The 24,643-nt window shown below is 35.2% G+C and overlaps 1 protein-coding gene across 1 annotated transcript in view; it reads right to left on the bottom strand.

Moving 5' to 3' along the window:
• Positions 1-24,643, bottom strand: part of LOC139962768 (uncharacterized) — an 81,400-nt gene that overhangs the window by 13,941 nt on the left and 42,816 nt on the right. The window contains exons 5-6 of the mRNA XM_071963079.1: positions 20,892-21,035; positions 623-754 (exon numbers count right to left, since the gene is read on the bottom strand). Coding sequence (XP_071819180.1) covers positions 623-754; positions 20,892-21,035 — 276 coding nt within the window. The remainder of the gene's footprint in view (positions 1-622; positions 755-20,891; positions 21,036-24,643) is intronic.

Genomic DNA, 24,643 nt, shown 5'->3' with positions numbered 1-24,643 from the left:
CAGATGTATTATTTGATTCAGCACAACTCCTCGAGGCAAGCATGGCCATAGAGGAGAAGAAGATGTTGTTTTTGAACGACACAACTTTTGTTCATAATAGTGTACTCCAGTGTGGTGAAAATGTTACAGGGACATAGGAGCAAGACGTTAGGGGTATTCTCCCCCTCCCCCTCATCAAATTATTTGCTAAAATGAGTAACTTCCGGGTAATTCCTCGTTCTGACATGCCTGTTTGGAACAAGAGAGCACAAAGTACTTTTAAGTGATGCAGCTGGATCCCACAAATATATTTCCCTGGTACCCACTTTGCTTTACCCCTTGCCAGTAACAGTGTACCCCTTCCAATCATAGCTAAACCCCTTTTTACCTCTGGGTTAGAGGGGCTTGGGTGATATGCCTATACAACATTGCTTTGCTTCCAAATGCAGCTAAAACAATTTGAAAGTTACCGTAAGTCCTTGTTGGCAGGTTCTGCATGATCTGTGAATTTGTCGCTAGATATTAAGTACTATGATGTCAAAACATTAAATGATTTAGGTAGGGGTAGGGGGGGGGGAGAGGATGTTCTGTAAACAGAGGAGGTATCAGATACGTCACATGTGGAAATGAGGTGAGTAATTACCTGCTTCTATTAGTTCTGGTGATATCAGTTCGATGACTTGCGTCGGTTTGTCGTCAGGGTGTACTGGCCTGCCTGGTTGGACTTTGGGTAACCCTATGTAGCGGCGCGGCTTTCTAAACACCTTTCTGGAAACTGAAACAGGAAAAGAATTAAGACCTGTTCAGTATAATGGGATGGCTCTTAGCTGTAATTTAGGACATTTTCTGTCAATTATGATAGTTAAAGTTAGTCAAGTTAACAAATATGAGATGTAATCTCTGCCGTTACACACAGACTTATTGATGTAGAAATCCATCACACCATACATACTGAAATGTTACCTTCAAAAATGATGCCCACACACATTGCTGTTACCATATATCTCCCATCCCATCCTCACTCCCCCTCCCCCCCTATATTCCCATTCTCTCTTTAACTCTTCTTTTCCCCTGGCATGCCAGTTTGTACATTATTTGTGAAATACTGAAATACACAAAAAATTGTCCACATAGCTTTTGAGTATCCAAAATGTTGACTTTGAAGTACAAATTTTCCATTTTTAAAGTACTCAATTTTTGTTTTCATTTCCAATATTTGAGTTTCACTGACCAAAACAAAATTTTACTTGTTCACGATATTCTTTCCTTTGAGCATTCTTCTGTTATTTTCCAGTATGCCTATTAAAGAAACCAAGATAGGGACGAGCCTGAACGCCTCTTCTGAGAACCACAGTCTACAACGTGTGTGAATTATGTACACACAGCTATACACAATTCACTTTTAATAGCACTGTGTGAATATTAAACACATGAGGCACTTATTGCTCAGTCTGTCATGCATTGCCAGTCCTGTGATACAAATTCACTTTACTCTGCTAGCTAGAAAGAAAAAGTCATTTTTGCATGCCAGTACTTTCCCTTGATATCAATTTAACCAACTCCAATTAGTTTCATTAGCAGATGTGCCAGAGTGATAATTAATCGGTCTGGCGGTGATGGCCACTATGACATCTATAAGCACTGAATGATCTCATTTACCGTCCCACACACAATGTTGTCTCTACACCGAATATGAATTCTGAAGTACAGACACCTACGACAGATTTGTGACTCAGCTATTCAATTCTCAGAAATATCTAGACACTTTGTCCCTGGCATTTTACAGTTGCCTTGGTGAAACAATTTACGCCTAGTGTAGCAGGAAATTATTCAACTTTTGCTTATAGCTATATAGCTCCAGTACGTGGTCAGTCACAATTAATGCAGATGTCACCATCTCCAGGCTCAATCTTGTGGGGCTTCAAATTACCAACAGCACTCTCCCAACCCCAGCCCTTTAGTTCCAACCAGATCCTAACCCAAGCCCCAATCATCCTCCCATCTGTAGTTGATCCTCTCCCATTCCCAAAGATGGATAATTTAACCCACAAAATAAATCACCAACCCTCCATTACAACAAATTCCCCCATCTATCCCCAATCCTTCCCTTTCCCCAATCTTTCCCATAGCCTTAATCCTCTTCTCCTTCTAATTTCCCCTGTTCCCAATCCCTCTATGGACCCCTCCTCCTCTGCCCCTCTCTCCGTCTGCCCCTCTCTCCATCTTCCCCCCCTCCCCTACCCCTCCGCAAATTTTTTTTTTTAGAGGTAACATGGGTCCTTTTCAAGTAAATTCTATGAACTGACTTAAATGGAACTTCCTGAAAGTGTAAAATCCTTAGCTTAGCACTGAGCTCTCCACTAGGCTTACATGAATCATAAGTATTATAATAGAAAGCATTTAAATACATACAGTAACACAATTTAATGTGATATATATATATACATGATGATGACTGCTTGTCATTCAATATAGCTGTTTCACTTTCAGCCTATCCATAAAAATAAAATATTTTTTATTCAGCACAGAGATTATAACATTTGGTACTGAAATAATTGGATAATTGTAAAATACAGATTCCATCTAAAACATCTTCAAAATAAACTTCCAGTTCCCCAAATATCGACTTAAATTCCCCACCCTTAATTAATGCATTTTTACTGCATTCGAAGTTTTCTAGAATATTCCTGATGATTACTTAAGCTGAGTCACAATGAAATGAATCGACTCATACAGAATCATCTCGTTATCTTTCCCTTATTTTTTCAACGATGCATTATTCAGAACAGTTCACGAGGTAATACTTGAGGGAATTATGATATTTGTGACCAGAATTATCAAAAATTTATCTGGCAAAAACACATCAAAATGTGCCTTAAATATTGATGCACGATTAATTAAAAACCATGCTTTGTGGTCGTATCTTGAATTGTAGTTTGTTTGTTTATTAATTAAGACACCACAGATGTATTACAGGTATTTAAATTACCTCAGCAGCTCTCCTTCCGTCTAATCTAGTATGATATTATCTTTGAGGATATTACTCTATTAAGCTTTTATAGGAACATTGGAAAACAAACACAAAACATTGCTATATGAGGCTTTTAATAATGTAACGAAAAACTGTACTATATAGTCAACTGAATGTGATTATGCATACATGCAGTCTACATAAGAACCTTGGGTTATGGCTGATTCAAAATAGTCTTCAGCAGGCAGTGAAGTCAGTGTTGCGTACAACTCCTGCCATGACGACCAGTCAAGCAGGGAAAGTTAACATGTTGCACTTAAAGTGAAAGTCACACTATTATTAACCAATATACATATATTTACATATTCTGTACAGTAGATTTCAGAAAAATAAACCAATTATGCGGGAAAAAGGAATATTTACAACGAAAATGGTTAGTGCAGAAATTGGCTGGTATTCAACTTAGTGGGAAACTGCTCAAAATATTTCTGTTGAGTCTAATAAAATATGTAGTGTAAAATTCACAGAATGCGCCACGATCACAAACAATTCCTAGATTTGATGAAAACCGTCGAGCATGCATGTTGATTAAAGAGGAACCGAGAGTGAAAGTCCTGGAGATGCTTTTTGATGAATATGTTAACGGATGTTTTCCTTCCTGCAGTGTTTAGAGCCAAGAGCATAGACTTCTACGATATTCAAGTTTCCATTAAAATTGAAGAGAGTTAACTTCATGGTATTGATAACAAAATTACAAAAGGCTGAGTCTTTGAAAATTCAAGAAACGAAACAATTTCTGAGTAATAACCAAACAGAAAAACTGCAAATTGATGTTTTTTTTTTAATAATCTTACTGCAACATATTGTATCACTCTGAAGTAGCTATAAGCCTGAGCGACAGTACTAGAGAGTTTAACTATAACATAACATATGCTTATCATTGTTTCGGTACTTACTAGAATAAAATATTTCTGTTTCTTGGCAATTTAAACAAATAGACAACGATCACAGATAAATTTACAATAAGAATGAATTTTAAACATTCAGTTGTAACCAATGACCTACTTGTAAAAATTGTTCATACAGTACTAGATTTTAATCATCACATTATAAAGCAATTAAATTTTGTATCGAATATTGACTTTTCACAAGAAAATAAAAAAGAAGAATTTTGTGTCCTACTGCAGGAATTCTCCCTCTTCCTATAAACGAAGTTATGAAGAGAAAACTCAATGCGACATGTTTAGTGATATACATACCAGATGATTTTTCTCATATATGCTTTAATTCAATGTAGGTTACAATGAATTCTATGCAACTTATACTGACCTCTAACCTCGTGAATAGTCAGTAACCCAACTGCTCCTTATAATAACATGCATCCATGCAGTACCTAAGTACTGTAACTACACTGATAAATCAATACATATTAACACAGTGACCCTTTTCAGCATGTTTTTGGCAAATTAATTTTCAACCATATTTGAGCCTATAAAGTCCCATAGTGCCCAATACGGTTTCATTGGCATTTTACAAATATTATTGATATAAATTATGTCACCTGTTTGTAGATGATATTCCCAGTTCTGAGTTGAAATTTTACCATTTGCAAGAATCAAGACATATCTTCTTATATACACTCTCCCATTCTCTCACATGTCTCAAACACCTTGCACAAGTTGCAGAACTCGAAAGATATCAACTTGAAGTTGTGTCCGATCAAGCTGTAATCAAGGTTGCTCATATGATCCCATAGCCCCTCAAAACTTAACCCAGCACAAAATGACACACATCACTATATAGCTAAATCAGCTAAAGCCTGTCATAACATTCACAGAGATCTCATAGAAAAACAACATTTTCTTTTCTCTCTTGCTTCTATAGTGATACGCTTTTTTCCTGTTAGATTATATATAGAAGCTTTAGAATTGGACATGCTTTTACATTTAAATAAAAGGCTTACTGATTCCTGGAAACATGCAAGGTTCAATCATACTCGCATGCACCTACACTGTCATTTATTTATCTGCCGATTTCAGAAAAAAACATTAAAAACAAAAAATACTCAAGTTGGGAAGCAGTCTGAATATAATCAGGCAAAAATGAAATGAAACGAGAGCAAAAATGATTCTGAGATTCCCGCATTTCGATTCACTTAATATTAGAGGAAAAACAACATAAAATTTGCATAGTACATGTTAATCTCCAATTTTTCTAAGCGCTATTCATAAGTTACTGATGTGTGAGATACCGTACAGTAATATCACTAGTTATTTTAAAACCCACATGTAACACTACTTACCCCATGCATATATGCATCCATTCACAATCCAACCACTGTCAAATAACTCCAAACGACAAAATTCAGAAGACAGAAGCACTGCTATTTACTGCAACCAGGAGTTAACAACCATATAGTACCAGCAGATATCTATTAAAGCTGAACGCTTAACTGGAAATATTATAGATGAACTAACAGCAGCTGCAGTCCTTCCAAGTCAAAATCCAAAATGCAAACATCATGAGGGGGGACCCTACAAATATATGCACAAGACGATTGCAATTAATCAGTCGCAAAAGGATGTGACGACTTCCTAATAGTCAGTTTCAACAAAACAACCTATATGCCGCCGCTCAATACTACTCACTACTCACTGCTAGTACCTGGAAAGAACGCTTCACTGCCGAGATAGCCGGCCGACAGTCCGACTCAGCGAGGGGTGATTTGTCCCGTGAAGATGTCCGAGAAATAATTTCCTAACGCCCGAGCTTTGGAGAATCCAAAATACCTTGCCTTATTTTATGATCAGCAACCACAACGTGGTGGGTAATTGAACCAACTGACACAAGGTTAAACTGATGATCAATGGCTGTGTGCTTTTATATGTTTGTACAATTTGAAGGATATCCAAATGAAAGACAAATATGTGTTGTTGTTAATAAGGAGGGATTGCATTTTTTTTTTTGTGGTGTCAAACTATGATAATTGTAGCAATTTTCAAAGTAAATGTGATAATTATATATGTAACAGAATGTTAAATTGACAAAGTTCAAGAAATACCTAAGGTTCTTGATTTTTTTGTCAAATTCATGATTTGCAAACCTTCTGAGGGAATATATAATATTCTACAAACAATACAAAAAAAATATTCTGTAGTCAGTTTAGACACTTTTTCAAATTGATGTTATTATATAATTATGTGGGAAAAGCAAAATGGAATTTGATGAAACTCTACAAGTCTAGTTACTGAAAGGTGTTTTTATCTGGGTTTAGGTATATGGTTTAGTATCTATCAAAAATAATTAACAAAATCAGCTCAAAAAGTTGCATTAGTATTGCTTTAATAGAGTATTGCCAGAAGTAAAATACACTGCCTATTATTATTATTATTATTATAATCACAACTTTTATAGCACTTAGCCACATATACTGCAACAGAAAAGAGTATCTGTTAAAAGATATTTTAGGAATATTTTTTCAGCATTAAACTGTGGGGACTAATAAGAAATCAAGAACCACATTATGAGTTAATTCAAGATTTTCGCGTAGGAATTACAAAGAGTGAATAAATTATTGTATAATAATATATTTTATCATTTTGATGTGAGGACCATTCCATTATTAAGAAGGGATTTAACTAATTGTCACATTTTTGGGGCCACTTTTACACACTACGCCGAGTTTCAGACTGATATGGTCAGGCTGTGCTAGTTTTATTGAACTGGCCCTTCATTCACAGTCAATTGCAAAGTTTGTACCTCAATCTTCACATATCTGACTGTTTCATGCGGTTGGTTGCTCATGGAGTATGTAAATTAAAATGCAAATCTAGAAACATGATCTATCCGTTAAATCTCTTGTGGTTAGAGGGAAACTAAATGAAATTCCTTGCCTTCAGACTGGACTAACTGATGAGTAACTCTTTTGTACTGTTATCTCCTTTCAATGTAAATTGGAATGTAAATTCGAAGGAGCAATGAATAAATGAATGGCTATATAATATAAGTATTATTACTTGTAAAAAGATTTATAGATCGGCCTTCTTCAAAAGTAATATTTTGCCAGTTATTTTTAATTAATATTCATTGCAATTTGTGTGAAAAATGATAAACAGTTGAGACAAGATATCTGATTCAAACAACAAAACAAAGAAACAAGAGAAAAGCTGTCAACAAACCCAGGGGAGGGAGGGGGTGGGGAGGAGGGTGGGGGATGAGGGTACAAGCATTTGAGACCTACACTGTAATGTTATAAGCTCCCTACAACTGCTTGTATGGTGAAACAAACCAAAATAATACTGATGATATATATGGGAGATTATTTGTAGTAGCAGGACCGATTCAGTACAATTCCACAACCACATGTGAGTTTTAGAAATTGATAAACTAAAATTAGCACATTGAACATATTATGGTGTGCTTTAATACAATGCTTGAGCTAAGGGCCCACATACTGCATGATATCGACCAAGGAGCAAACGGCAACAAATCACCAAAAGGAATATAAATTAACTGAAACAATTTAATTTCGAGATACGGCTGCCTTTGATTTCCTGGCCCAGCACTCTTCCCTGCTGGTCTAGAGGAACCCAAACCAGCTCAAGCTGGTTATGTAATTAGGTCAAGATGGCCTCCACTTCAAGGACAACCACTGTATCTCTTTGGTCCAACTGTGTGAGGCGAAGAATAACTCTTAATTTCAATACTGCATTGGACATACCATATTACTTTAAACACCATAGGCTGAAGAAAAACCTAGATGTTCATGCTTTGTTAGATGGGCTACACACATATATAATATACTAGAAGCTTGTCCACTTGTAATTGAAGAGGGTTTTTTATATATTTTTTTTATTTCTAACTCAAAATCTGATACTGTGAATAATTGGCTCACAGCGTTCATAGAGCCTGGGTAAATTTAAGAGGGGACAGGCTTTTTAAAATTTTATGAGTTCTCTGTAAGTGACGTTCTGACAAGACTAGGATGATCTGTGTACATGTGAGCATGGAAGGTTCATTCATGACAAACCTTTGGTCACGAAGAAAAGGGAGGGAGTGAGAAAGGGAGCTTAAGAAGAAAGAAGAGAAGGGGGGGGGGAGGGAATGGGAGGAGGAGGGAAAGAATGCTGAGGAAGGAATGAGGGAGTTGAATGAATTTATGTCTGACCAACGGTGACATGGAAGGGCTTGTTACACCCTTGGCTGATAACATTGCCCATTTTGAGATTTAAAAATTTCGATTTTAATAGTCACTTGCAACCTTTGACTATTTAAATATTGTTAAGACTTGTTCACCCTATTGAACCCTACTGAAACAACGAAATGGTGTTGTATTGTAATTGAGGCTTCCTTAGCTACACTGGGTCATAATTTTCCTCTCTCCCTGCTTTACTGGATTATAGTCTTAGAACATCACAAACTTGTTACTCCCAGAGAAAAAAAGGTTTCATCAGAAAGACCGTAGGGTATCAAAATAAACATGTTAAAATTTTGACAAAATTTTGCTGCTTTATATGTAGTTTTAAACCTGATGGTCCTGTTGCATGCCAAATTTGGGATACAAGCTCAACAAGACACAACTGAGGAACTTAATATTTCCTCACCACAAAGAGATTCACGTTTTAATAGAAACTCACACACTCATCACACTTCAATAATTTCAAACCTTCTGTATTCTCTTATCCCCACAACACTGCTCTGTTTGAATAATAATTCAGTCTGTATTTCTCATTGTTGTGCTGATACTGTACGTTCTGCCCGGTTTGTTCCCATGCACTGCCAATTCCAGACAGTCAATATTTCCTGTCAAATGCCAACCAACTTCTTTTCAAAACACAAAAACAGATTTTGTACATGTTTAATACCCCTATTGTTTAAAGATCATTACCCGCAATGATAACGGCTGTTTTCTACATTCGGAACTGGAATCTTTTCTGCTTGATGATCTTGCAACTAAATTATTATCTCTGTTTTTATTTTTGATAGCTTTGTTCCGTTTGGTGGGGAGGTTCCACTAAATCCATTCCAAGCATCCAAAGGAATAAAACTTAAACTGGTAATTAAATATATGGTCTTCTATATAAGACAACAACCACTAATTGAAACAAAGACTAGATAACAAGTGGACATTTCTTTGTTCTGAGGATATGCAATATTTATGAAGCAGCAGAAAGTTGAAACAGAGTATTAATTATAAAATGAAAGTTCAACAAAAGTGGGTTCATGCGGTGCTAGAGATATAGGCCATTACACTTGGAACAAAGGGAACAAGAAGTTGCTATCTTTGTCAGGACTGTTAACAAGTAGTAAACCATTATTAAAATACTTTTGAAACAATGAAGATAGCCTAAACAAAGAACACATATATGCGAAAGATCACTGTGACTGTTAACAAAGAGCAGGGCTAGATGAGGATGGGGGGGGGGGGGGTGGATTGGTGGCTGGGGGAGGAAAAGTGGATGGAATGGGAGAGAGGAATGGATAGGGATGGGAAAGGGAATGGTGGGAAACAGGAGAAATGCTTGTGCATTTACTACCACATAATTTACAGTGTAATTCAGTTTTTAGTTCATTGAAGAAAGGTTAAATATTCACATTCAAGAACAAGTGGAAATTGTTGATAGAAAGAAAATGGGGCTGAAAACCTTGAGAAAGGTTGGAATTAAACTATAAAGGCAATTTATTATAGCATTCTTCTAATTCCTTCTTTTTTTTCCTTTTTTGGGGTTGGTGGGGGGGGGGGCAATCTTTCTTTGCTTTGTAAAACAATTGCCTCAACACTTGATATCTTTCAATCGTTTCTTTCTTAAGTTTATCCCTTCTGGGTGAGTTCCCCCCCCCCCCTTTTTCTATTGTGTCTACTTTGGTTATTCTTGTACCGAGATTTCATTAGATTTTCATTATTCACAATTTCAGATGGAATTCATGTTCTACATTGACATTTTCATATCAGATTTGAGTCCTGTAACCCCTACAGGGCATTATCGTGTTCCCCCCAACAGTTAAATTAAGTCCTAATGATGTAGCCTACTAACGGTTACACATTCCTTGCAGACTAACGACCAAGTAATTCACCTTGATGTATATACCTGGCTAACCGAGTACAACTTAGTGTAATTAATGTGAAGAATGTTGCTCTACATATAACAACAGAGATTGTAAAATACTTGAGAAATTCCCACAAAGATTAATCAATATTAAACAGTAACTTAGAAGAACATAATTGTTCAACTTACACCATAATATTATATTTAATAACTCTTCTCCACACTAGTCTGCTTTCAAATGATACAGCAAGGCCTCTAGCAAATACCACCGGACGACTACAACAATGACCAATGTCCGTCAACGGTCAATAATTCATATCCGTCAATACATTATTTTCTCCAGCAAAATAAAAGGCTAGACAATTTACATCTATAAAGATATGTCATTAGTGATGTCATCATCTTGCAATCACTACTATTGTTCCTCTAAATAACATAAAACTGTTAGCAAACTGCTTATCCACTAGAGAGCCTGTGTAAGAGAATGTGTAAAAGTAAGTCAACTTACTTTTACACATACTTTTGTTCATATCTGACATTGAAAACGGACAATTCTTTATACAGAGTTAGACAGTACCACTGTGGTACAAATCCAACTATCCATTTATTGTCATTCTTACCTACCAATTCTCCTTGTGCTCCCTTCACAGGGTAGATAAGTTCCTGTCCCTCAGCAAATAATTCACAGGTAGAGAAACCCCCCTCTCTTAGAAGGAATGTCAGATGTCCCCTCCTAGATGTCCCCTCCTAGATGTCCCCTCCTCTCATAGACGCAGTGTTAGATCAGGGAGCTGGAGTAGTATGCTCCCTGGTAAGATGCTACTGTAGTATGCAATATAATTTTACCACTTTCCTTGTCATGTTTCTCCCATCCATGGAAAAAGAGCAGGGGAGGATGCCATCATGGAAGTATTTACCCTTAACCATGGAGCTATGTTTATAGCTCCATGCCTTAACAAAAACTCACTTACAGAGAAGGTCACCTAAACCACAAGTTTAAAGGTCCTCTATATTACCTCCAAAACACCAAATCTTTACAAAAGTACTGTCCTCTTTGAAGTCTCCAAGCATTCCAACATTATTCTCAGACATCCAGCAGCAGGAGGGGGGGGGGGGGAGGGGATGTATTAACAATTAATTATTTTTCAAGGAAGGAAAATTCAAAGTAGGATCATGAGATAGGGTAGGTACAAAGGGATAAAAGCACTTGACCACAATGTTGACCAATTTGGCCGTCTTTGGTTGGGTCTAATCATATTATGAAACTGATACACTTTCAAAGCGATCTTATACACACCTTCAAAGCATATGTGATACAATTATCCCAGATGTTGTCAGCCCCTACTGTTACTGAACCTTCGCTCCTATATGTGGACAATCTTCCTTATAATTACATTACTTTTAATTTTGTTTACTATATTGTTTGCATCAAATAATCAGCTTCTTAAATCTACTCTCGATATTCTTCTTTTGACTATAACAGCTTACAAAATTCAACCCATATAGTGCAGCAGCCTCTTTAAGTTGACTAACAGTTCACAGGGTCAGTGTCCTGTGGTTATTGATTCAATAGCCCTCAGGGCAACAAGACAAATTTGCCTCTGAATAAAAAAAGAGGGATAGAGGTCTAACAAGAAGAAGAACCGCATATTGAGCACTTAACTTTGTATGTTATACCATGGAGCTATAAACGAGAGCTCCATGGTTATACCATGGAGCTATTTCGGTAATAGCTCCATGGTTATACTGAATGTAAAACTAGACAGGATTCAACATCTTATTTCAACCATCTGAAGTTTCGGAACATGCTTTTTCTAAGTTCAAATTTGTATTTAAGGTTGCAACTAAAATTGAAAATGTTACAGTACTCAATTCCAGATAATCAAAAGGCACCAAGAGTTTCTTGCTGTACATTGTCCTTCAAGTTTCTCTGAATTCTGGAGACCAAAACCAACACAAAACTGCAAGTTTCCATGCAACCTTGACTACAGCCAGTTTGAATGTGTCTGCACAAACTACAGATGAGGCCATTATAATGCTCGAGAGAGACTTAAAGCAAGCAAATGTTTAGTTCATCTTTGTAACAATTATTAACATTGCTCTTACATAACAATTAAACCCACGCAATGACAATGCATGATAATTATCTGCTTGACTACAATTCAGAATTCACCTCTTGCACATGTTTCCTGACAACAATAGAAGAAAATGCAACTTGTTCAATGCCATGTAAAATCCAACTGCAACCATTGTGAAATTAACCTGTGGGATTGCTCCTCCCCAATTAACCCACCCCTTCAAACCCTGATGACGACGACGATGAAGTATATAGCACATATAGAGCAGATTTCCAAATTCCCAGAGCAGATCATATATAGTATGTACTTGTTGAAAGAATGCAAAATGATAACTCACCGAGTTGCTCATAATCTTTATGAAGACTGTACTGGCAATATCATTAAACACACCAGAAGAAGTACTTCTTAAGCTTCAATGCACTCGAGTGGAAGGACATGCAATTCATTAATAATGTCACCATCTCCGCAGAGCCAAAGCACTCTCAGGTTCAAGATTAATTAAATACTTAAACGACACATATGGCTGCTCATATCAAACGAGGATTAACAGTTGCATATAGCTCTATGTCATGATGTAACATAATAACAGAAGCATGATTCACACACGTGTGCACAGAGGAGAAACAAATGCAAGAAATAATGGTATAATCCTATTGAGAACCTATTCATATGCAAATGAACTTAAGTAAATTTAATCAACGAGAACATTTTCAAATGTGCAAACAGGGATAACAGGTGGCTGTGACTAAGCAAATAATGTCTTTGTGTTAAAAAAAAAACAGACGGATGGTTTAGATCAACGACGAAGTACAGCCTGGTGAGCACTGCAATTTATGAGCCAAGTAAGGACTTTACATTATCTAGTCCTGAGTCTAGGAGCCTATAATATGTAATGTCTGATGTCATCATGCACTGCATCCTTCACAGTTGTGTTCTTATCAGCTAACTTTGGAACTTTTAATTTACTTCTCCTCTTTCTTCCCCTCATTATTTTGTTCTTTCTCATTTCTTTTCAATTTCCCATTTTTCTATCTATTCTATTTTCTTCTTTATTGTTTTTTCTTTTTGCTTTTTTTCCCTCTGATTTTTCTTCTATATTTTTTCTTTCCTATGTTTTCTTCCTTTTTCTCCTTTCTTGTTTTATCTGCTTTCCTGTTTTTTCTACTATTCTTCTTCTTTCCTCTTTTTTCTTCATTCCTGTTTTTTCTTCTTTTTTTTCCACCAAGTTTGGTACTGTATGTTTATTTTAGTTTCAGTTAGTCTCTGAAGAACCTGCTAGTAATGATTGTCTTTCAGACCCTCTAACTTTGACATATTTACCTACGCAGGCTTTTTGTGGCAGTTTCTTCTCTCTTTAATGTTTGTACTCTCAATTATGTATTACTATTGATCCCACGAATGGATCATGTCAGAGAAAGGTTTGTGTTGCAAACACACAGTTGAAATGCATACTTGCTTATAAGAATTTGGCAGAGATGTTGCATATTACTGGAAATACCCAGACTTGCAAACATGACTACAAGCTAATGTAATTTTTCACAAGTATATTTGAATCTTATGCAAGCTTGAAAACATATTGTTATCCTGCAAACGGACAGCGCAAACAAGCAAACACTTTTGCAACTTTTGCATTTTACTTCACTATTGTTGCTGTTGCTTTTGTTTTTTGTAGGACTACCAGCAACCCTAAACTAATAACAATATGAGACTGCCATCAATAAACCCTCAACATTCTTCAGACATATGAACTGTACATATATATATAAATGTAGTAAACAGTTTGTCATCCATTAAGAAACATGAATGATCAAGTACGACTACCAACAACTATATACTACTAACAATATGATACTGCCATCAGTAACATCCTCAACATTCTTCAGACATATGAACTGTACATATATATAAATGTACTAAGCAGTTTGTCATCCATTAAGAAACATGAATGATGCTACAACATGTTGTCTCTGCGTTCATGCAAGAAGGTACTATGGTCTGAGACTACTGTACGTGCAACTCCACCGACAGAAATTGTTCTATTGCACTTTTGATTTCATCAGACTATTAATAGATGAAGAAGTTCATTGCTCACATACCACGCCACATCCTCGCTGCATTCTTTCTGTTGTAATTGAACACTGGCCCCCTCAGGGGTCAGTGTGTTACCAGAATCTACATTAAAATACACAAAAATCGTACCCCGAAGTGTAAGTTCATAAAAGATAATATTACTGATCAAAGACCACTAAATTATTTAAACAGCCTAAGAGAATATAGAGTCCTGGAGAAACAAGCAAAGTAGTAAATTGGCAGAGATAATTCAGTAATTAAAGGTATGTGGTAAAAGTACCAGGGGTGTATGAAGATCAGCTATATCTACTTCATATAGCAATTGACAGCAGCAAGTTTGACATTTTCATGTTGACATGCCATGTCAAAGGTCACAGTAAACAGGAAATCATGCTTGCCACAAAAGCAGTTCAAATATCATAAAGAAGGGTTATCTTAGGAAAATATTTCTTGCCATGTTTTTTTTTATATTATTATTATTTGGGGGGGGGGTGGTGAGGAGGGTCTTTGTGACATTTTTTTTTTACAGTTCTATATCAGACAAAGGCCTTTCATTATCTAATAGCACCTCCCTGGTAACACTATTTAGGATTCTCATCATAACAAGAAATATATACATTCATTAATATGGAAATAGTGGAGACAGAATTTAATCTACCAAGACAGGATGAAACATCCTGAGAAAATATGGAACATTTTCATAAATGCCTTCTGACATGGCAAGGAAATGTCAAGATATGTATCTTGTATTGAGTTTAAGACTTTGCTTCAGTCTGTACCAAGCCATGTTATATTCTGAAATTTATTATTTGAGTATCCAACAATCTAAGTAATAGATCTTTGTGGTTTCCACTATGTTGTAAGTAATTTACAAAGTTTAATCAGACAGAAAAAAAATATTGTGTCCCACACAATTGTAACTGTAACGTTTTCTTGTTGTCATTTGCAAGGCCTTCAAAATTGATGGCTTTTATTTAAAATTGCCTTAATCATGGAAGTTTGGTGGACCAGTGTAGTAGCAGGCTACATCTTCAAAGTACCTAAATACGATCATTCTTTTGATGATCTAGTAAGGCACCATAAAATTATTGCAATTTTCAATAAATTATATTTCTTTAATTGAGCAGGTTATATGTTATATAAGATGATTAAAATGTAAAGTTTGAATAGGTGTTGATCATAGGAAAATCCATTTTGCAACTTTGAGAGTTTTGCGGATTGTGTAGTTTATTATCAAATAAATAAACATTAAAAGATATCTGCATTTGTAAGGGAAATGGCAAATTTGAATTAAAATAACATACTTGCAGTGGATTACATGTGGTACCATTAAATTATTAACACTTAAATGTAATATATACAGCTTAAATTAAATGGATTCCTAAAACATATTCGTATTTTTGAAGAAACGTTCACACAGGAACCAACATTTAACTTAAAATCTTTTGGTCTTACCAATTTTGTAATTTATTTATTAATAAACCCCTTAAATTCTAAAGGTTCTATTTTTAAAAACAATATTTAGTACATCTGTCCATTTGTGATGCAAAACGGCGATTTGAAAATGGGAAAGAAATGCTTTCATGAGATTCCAAATAGATTGTTCCCTGTGATTCATTTTTTAACTTAAATTTCTTTTTGAGCCCAAGAGATGACTTGGTTAATTATTCGAAAATTCAAACCAATGTTACATACTTCTTTACTAATGATCAGCCAAGTTGTTTACAGACACAATTGATAAACAGTCTTCAGTATTCCGCAGCAGGCTAAGCCAACATACCAATGTTCCAGATTGATATATTTAATGCACAAATCACTTCCATAGGAACTGTTCACTTGAGAATGAGGATAATCATAATCCAATGAAACTTCAAAGGTTAAAACACAAAAACATCAACAGAACTGTCCTGGTAATGTGAGATCTTAATTAGCCTTCAAAAAGAATGTGCTAATTACTTTAGCAAAATTCTTTCTTCAAATGTCATATCCCCTTCATTTTGATGAGCATCCATTTCCTTAATTGACATAATATTTTCCATGTTTTATTAATAATAAGGCAAAATGTTCAGGGTGAAAGTGAAGTTCTTTTTGATAATGGTGGCATAACGTAATAAACACTCTTTCTGTTGTATCGTAAAGATGCGTGTGTCTAAAGAATGTGACCACGACAGAAGGGAACAGAGTATATTGTTTGTATCACTATAGAGGGTGCTATATAGAAACTTTCAATACTTAGAGGGCAGCAGGCAATAATATATTGTATCAATTTGGGGGGATCATTACATCAAAATTTCCATTGTTGGAAAAAACTCCTAAAATTGAGCAAAATGTTTGGCAGATGATATTTTTTCTTCTTCTTCTGTCATGGTTCTGTAAATCTGTCCCAGCTAGGACTTTAAAAAGCTAAATAATATGCAAAATTTTAATCAAAATAAAAAAACTTGTTATTTTCAAAGTTTTGCCTGACTTTGTATTTTGCTTGATATTTTTAATACTGAGGAGAAGCTGCATTGTCTAAATCATGCAGAAATGATATTATGTAGACAAACCATTGCTGAACTGGCTCAAAATTTGCTCCTGACATGTTGATACTCGGTTATGACAGAAATAGCCCAAAATTATATAATTTATGTAATTACAACTTTTGTTATGTTGAATCTGATGTGTTTATACGTGAAGTGATAACCAAATTCATGAAAAACAAAAAAACTAAACAAATTAAGATAAGAAAATGCTCTCTTGGTGGATAATCAAATCAAACTTGTAACAAGACTTACCTAACAGATAATGAGAATAACCTACTCTACATAGAAAATTCACAAGGATCTTCAATCATTTTATATCAAAATAGCTCAAAAGGACTGAAATAAAAAAATGGTAATAAATTTGTCAAGTCTGTCAAAAATATTCCAAGTTTTACTCAACATTCCTTTAACTTTGTCAATTGGTTGCATTTCTTATTGTGTTTCATAAATATTCTCACCTATTCCTTTCATTTTTCCTGTTACCTACCTACCTACCTACTGCAGGATTTAGAGTATAAATTCTGCATAGCGCCCTCTGTAGAGACAGTATTTGTAACATTATTTTTTTTTTTAATTCACAAGTTAAGCAACTATCCAAGTTTAACTATTACAAGTCCTTCAAATTTTCTTTCCAAACAATGCTCTTTTTTTCCCCTTCATATGTTCATTTTATTTTAAATCTCTGAGGGATGAATGCATAGATACCGTAAACTACCCCTTAAGACTGCTACCAATTATAACTGGCACACTGTCAATTAACAGACGGCACAAAAACTGAGGGATGAGCGATCAACATCCCCACCCCTGGGGACAAACATCCCCACCCCCTTCCACTTGTGTTTCTTTCTTTTTCGTTTTATCTCCAACTTGAATAAAATTGCAATGGGATATGTTTTGTAGGACAATGAATGATACCTTTTTATCTATTCTTCCATTTGTGAAGAAAAAAAACATTCTGACAGTTTTTTGGTGTCTACGCCCCTTGGTTCCATTCTGGAGCTCCCCCAATTTTTCCACTGTTCTAACACTCCTGCCTAAAGTACTAGATCCCATTGGCCACCAAATTGGCCACCTACCCTCCTCTCCCACCCCCACACCACCCTCCATCTCCTCCCACTCGATGTAACTTAGCAGGGCATCGTCGCCATCCTAATAGCAAGCTATTCGACACTTGACATTCACATCTTGTTATTTAACATTCTATTTTGAACTCCTTATGTTAATACCCTGATAAACCAATACTACCTTACACCTGAACCTATCAATACTATCCAAGATAACTATGTCATTTCCTAAATTTCACTTGTATTATAGTCCTGAACAAAGATCAAGTTCGAGATCAAAGTGATTTGATGTCATTCGGCCAATTAAGTTGAGCAAAATGGAACCAGCAGCAGAGCACAAACAGGTCCCCCCCCCCCCTGACCGCATCATCAGCGACTGTCTCTCTCATTGCAAGAGTCGCAAAACCTTTGAGTTGGAATGTTAACGATGATCATTAGTAGGACTATTACGGTCGGGCTGCATGCTTATGACTGGTCCATCAAAGAGTCTGGTTATTTTAATTGACTGGGTTCACTTCAACCTACATCTAGTCATCTACCTTGATATTAAACACGAGACCTTTGGACTCAATATTGACAGCAATGACATAAATAAATAGGTGTAATGTTACCATAATTCTAAGGAAAGACATTTTTTAATGTTCTCTTTTATAGGTATCATGCTGGCTCAGAATAGAGCTGGCATTATTACTGGACATGAATGTGATTTGTCAATCTGTAACTAAAAATAAAGACAAGGGGAAAAATGGCAAAAACATGGCCTGGAGAGGACTAGGGAAGAGCCATGTTTTTTTGGTCTATCTTGTACGAAATACAGAGAATTTAAATGATTTCTAGAATTTGAGGTAAAACAATGAATGCTTCTTCACCATTGGGGTTTATACCCTAGTTTAAGATAACAAACATTTTTGGGTTCGGAAATGTAAATCAATATCAGTGATCTAAGTGTCACTGAAATTGGTCGAGCTAGGACATGTGTATAGTTTTACACCCCACATACTTTTTTACTTTTATCCCTAAAAGCTATGCAATTTCATTAACTGCTGCCAAATCTTTTGTGGAGAGAATTAAAGATTTTTTCCCATTAATGTTAACCACATGCAAACCCAATTAATGACCAATTCAAATGCTAGTCAAACTAGATTCTTTGATCTCTTTGATATAAATATGTTAAATGTAGAAAATCTGATGTTTTGATCCTGCTAGGATCTTCTTTATAGGCAGACAGAAACAAGAGGACATAAATAAAATCTACAGATGGACGGACAAATTAATCATAACACAGAATAATGAAATGTGCTCTGTTTTCCTATTTCAGTTCGCCTCTGAAGAAGCTCCTGCTGAAATAGCAACATCAGAGCATTTCACTCTTAATACATTAACTTCTAAGCAGGTGTTCTACAGTAGATTAGCAGCATCCTAACAAGTTTTATCTCTCTCCCTCTTATTTTATATGAACTAATTACCTGAACATATTGTAGTATGCCTAAGTTAAGCATTTTAATGGTTTTCAAAGAGATACATTTATAACAGGACATGGAAAAACAGAAATTAATATTCAGTGGATAATGTAGCTCCTTACTCATTGCACATATGTTAGCACTGTTTGTGGATTCACAACTCACTTCAAACATTCAAAGGGACATTAAAGGGTAACATGCACTCTGTTAGAGTTGAACTTTTATCATGTTTACTCAGAAAATGGAAAGAGAGAGCAAACTTGCTTCAGATACGATCTCTCTACTTTTAATTGAAATGATATCACTTCCGACTCGTATGATAGAGAATTAATATTCTTGGATACTTCAAATTGTTTACATTCTCAATCAAAAGTATTCAATATATACAGACAAAACTTCAGGATAAGATGAAAAATTAATTATTTGAATGTGAATATCAGAATGCGATCCTGCCAGCGCGTATCGCTTGCAACGAAGTTGCGTTTAAATATACACTTTATATCTCAGTGCTGGAATTGATCAAAAAGAGAGAAATGGATGATATATATCTGTTTATCTGTAAGAGGAAGCTAACTATCGAGTAAATCTAGCCTGTAAGTGGAATCTCACGATGACGTTTCGTTTGATTTATATATCATCGCATTATTTCTGAGTGAATACTTCTTCATAATTACACAGACTCGACAAGGCTGAATCTTTGATACACATATGTTTATCCATTGAAAGGCACACCTATCACAGAATATTAATATACTATTTATAAACACATTCATGTTGCCAGGGTATCTGTATCATCTGGTTAGTATACCCATCAATGAATTCTTTCATTGTTTTCATACTCAGAATGAATTATACGCGAACAAGAAAACTTGCTTGGGAATGATATTCAATGATGTCATATTACAAAAAATGCCCCTGTAGGAGTAGGGGTGTGGGGGGGCTGGAGGATGGGATGGGATGGGATGGGATGGGATGGGATGGGATGGGAAAAGAGGGAAGAGAAAGAGAATTTCCCACAAGATATCATAAGTGTCCAGGCTTTGAAATGACCAACAGCATTTATGATCAACTACCACAGTACATTTGAAGTTTGCTGTGATGCTAAATAATTTACTTAAGTCAAAGCCAGCCAGGATATTTATATAAAATGTCAAATAAATGTGTGCTTTTTATGGATTTTGCTGTGGATACTTCCTTAAGTTTTAATTAAATATAACTAAGTATTAAGCTTTAACGTATCAGTCAAGGGTAATTAGTAATCAGTTTCAGCAATATCGCTTTGCTAATTAACATACCAGACATATAGACAGGCACAGCGCACAGCTCAACAGTGGTAACCGCATGAGCTAACATCACAAAAGGAAACTTGAAATTCTATTTTCAATATTCAGATTATAACTTGAGGATAGCTCAGTGAATATATCCCACTTCTAGGTCCTTTTTCTCTTTTATTCTTGAATAGATTAAAACAAATGCCATCATTACTAAACTATAAATCAAAATAAACAAAACTGTTAGCAAACTGCTTATCCACTAAAAGAGCCTGTGTAAGAGAATGTGTAAAAGCAAAAGGGCCTGACGTTTCGATCCCAGCAGGATCATCTTCATTCAGCCTCTGAAGAAGTTCCTGCTAGGATCGAAACGTCAGGCCCTCTTACTTTAACACATGCATTACTAAACTATATCAGAAATACTCACCACACGAATACACCACGTTCAGGTATTTATGGGTTCTCTCCGGGCAGGGATCACCAAAGACTTTGGTAGCGACCTTCAGAGCGCAGTTTCTCCTTCCATGACACCTCTTCATGACCTCTTCTAGTGAATTCTCTGCTTGGCAATCTGGTGAGAAAATGTATCAAGAAGAATGTAAGAATGTCAAATATTTTACATATTCAACACTTATTTACATAACAAAGCCAAACCTCCTTTTTTTAATTATATCTATAATAATGGTAGCTTGTCTGATCCTTCTTCTCTTCTTCCTGAGTCTTCTTCAACTGTAAACTTTTCCAATTCTCATAAAATTGTGGTTTCTATAAAGCACACAAAATAGCAAAATGTTCTACTGTATTTAGTTATAATGATCCAATACGTGATTTACCATGGAGTTTCCAGAAAATCAGTTTTGCACTCATGCATGCTGGGAAGACCAAAAACAATTGTCAACAGTAGCCAATCATTTCCACAACTTTGACAAAAACTCAGGCTCCTCTCCCTCCAGCTCACCATCCTGTACCCACCAACCCAATCCCCACCCCTCCCCCCTCCTTACCCACTCTTAAATATTCACTACATGAAGTCTTTGATTGGTTAAAGTACATACACTGTAACTGAATATTATTCTCCATTTAGACATAGAAGATAAGTTATAAGTAATTGAAAATACTGACAAAACTTTGTTGTAAATCCAGCAAATACAATTTGTGCTACATACATGTGTAGAAATTAATTGATTTGTGATCTCACAAGATAAACATAAATATTATGCAACAAATACATGTACATAACAGGAACCATCTGTTTTATTAACAACAGAAACAAACATCCTGACTTCCTTAAGTTCAATGTCCAAGAGTGAAACAATCTTAAAATAATATTTCTTAGACTCCACATTTGATATAATTTCCCACTCACCACAGAGCTATATAGGATATCAACACATTATGTAAATATACATTGTAAATAGTGTAATTTTTTTTTAATATCTCTTTCGCAGTATTCTTTGCAGCGACATTTCCTTCAGTTACGCTACACTTCCAACAAACTTTCTAAGGTTGTATTTATGAGTTCTTCCAAGCCTATATACATCAAATATAAATGAGGGATCAGCCAAGTTTCAAGTATTAGTGCAACTACCTTTCCCATGTTATTATAATATTATATATTCCATCACCAGAACCGTAACATTTACTGTTCTATTAAAACCATAACTGTAAAATACCTCCCAAGAGAGCTTTAAAAGAATAATATTGAAATGTAAAGTTTTCAGTTTGAATGTGACAAGATTCTATAGCCTTGGAAGAATTACACAGCTGTTTATTTGAATCAGTAGCAATGTTGTGACGAGATAACGACCGACCTGCATCTGTGTTTCGCATCAGAACTAATCCCAAACACATTTAATTGTGAGTGTGGCACAACTTGAATGGGGGCAAAATTGGGGACACAATGAAAAATATCATTTGTGAAATCACAGACATTACACAATGTACTATCACCTTACCAAAAACATGGTGGGTGGGGTGGGGATTTTCTCTCACTGTTATTTTATTAATCATAACAAAGATTTTTCCCTTTGGCCAGAGGATATAGCCATTCAAAGTGGCAACTAAAAGATTTTTGAAAGTCAACCAGATGTTTTTTAAGGCATTTACAGGAAGAGGTTTAATATTGAACTTGTGGTAGACATTGATGTTGCTGCTTTAACGTTGACGATGAGTTTTCTTGTAATTTAAAGAGCATGAGCAAAATAAGATCCAACAAAATGCGACTGAATGGTATGCATACCTGTCATGTCTTTACTTTACAATGTTTTTTTTAATTTTTAATTTTTTTTATGGAGCCTTTTTCATGTTTTATTTGTTAATATTCATTTGCTACGACCAAAACAAACCCAGATCACAAGTCCAATATATATGGAAGTTGATCAGTCTTGAAATACCTGGAAATCTAATTACATTGTTTTCACGACGAGATTAATATTGAAATCGTCGCTCGACGACGGTGCTTTCATCTTGACATCTAGCTCCGACTTAGTTGTCGGAATCTCACGAATCGATCTCTCCGAGAGTGCAAAATCTCTGCAGTAGGTTTCTTGATTAACCTTAGGGTTGTTGTTCATGGATCAATATGACAAAAACTAATGAAGCAACACATGACTTAGGAGGAATGACTAAAATATTCCATCCGCGAACGATGATCATTCCTTCGACGAGATGACTCTCGTTTACGGGACAAAAGTAATAATTTAGCTTGTCATGACAAGCTCCGCTGGAATCTATCAATTCAGACATATGAGGAGATGGGAGTTGCTTACCTTCGATTATAAAAATATTAATATTTTCTTTACTCTCATGAGACCCTTTCATAATTGTTCAAATTAGAAACTATAAAATGCTCAAATTTGCTTTAATATTTTCATGTAGTGAGAACAATGTCATTTGTTCAAACAGAGAAGACAAAAAAAGACCAACTTGACAGATTTTAAAGCCTTTTGAATCAAAGAATCTCATTTCAAACTTTCTGTGTCACGTTATTATTCAGCAATTCCTATAGTTCCTATCCTATATTTAAAATATCGATGCTAAATCTGCCCTACAAAACAATTTTCATGTACTTTAGTTGCAAAACAACTTTTGTTAAAATATCTTGAAACAGAAGTCAAATCTAGCTACTCTGGAAATATTGCATGAATTATGTATCTATTTCCTTGTATTGTTTAAGGTTTTTAGTTGTACGGCTAGTTACATGAAGGATACTGAAGTGAAACAGTATTGTCCCTCAATAAATGAAAATAATTTTTTTTTAGAACATCCTAATATCTTTGCCAAAATATGGAATACCAATATTAAGAAATTCTTTTCAGTTTCAATGTGCTGCAAGTCTTCATGTAAACAGATAAAGAACTCAAAACCCTTGTTAGAAAATTATCCTTATTTATTTTTTTACATTAATAATCAGTTATGTTAAATGTTAATAAAAAGTACAGTATACCCCAATATTCACAAATACATTTTTTTTTGGTGAAAAATATGTAAAATGAAATGAATCATTGTCGAGGTAATGAAGGCAGTGGGTTGGCAAACTCCTTTGACATTCAGATATGGAATGAGCCATGATATCATTGCAGGGCAAGTAATGAGAGTGGGGAAAAAACAGAAATGTATTCATATTTTTTCTCTGTTAATTCTCTCCCTCTGTCTGTATTCATATTTCTCTCTCTTAATTCTCTTCGTCTGCTTCAATCATCATATTTTGCATTTTGACTTCTTAATATGTCAGACTATTTATAAACAATATATCAGCCTTAGGCTAATTCCACCAAACATATTGCCGTCTTAAAGGAGCTTACCAAGGTTGTTGTCTTCAAGAATCAGAAGTCTTAATGATGACTGTGAATAAGCTAGTGTCTACCTTCAGGATATTTGTAAAATTGATTGATTAATCGATAGCTATAATCTGAAAACATGTGTGAACACACGATTGAAACTGTTTACTACAAAATCAACAAGTTACTAGATATTTTAAACTTACTACAGGTACAACTTACTAGATCTATACTATTGATGGGACAGGATGACAATGGGGAGGTTGCTTACTGTAAACTATAAGCCCCAACAAAGGATCTTACCAGGTCAAGTGGTTTAATTAAACAGCTTCCAGCAACTGTGATCATTAAGTCACTGATAGAAAACAATGAAACATGTAATTTAGTGTATAAATTAAAA

Source organism: Apostichopus japonicus, chromosome 21 (genome assembly GCF_037975245.1).
Source record: "Apostichopus japonicus isolate 1M-3 chromosome 21, ASM3797524v1, whole genome shotgun sequence".
NCBI lineage: Eukaryota > Metazoa > Echinodermata > Holothuroidea > Aspidochirotida > Stichopodidae > Apostichopus > Apostichopus japonicus.
This window is presented reverse-complemented; position numbering and strand designations above follow the sequence as displayed.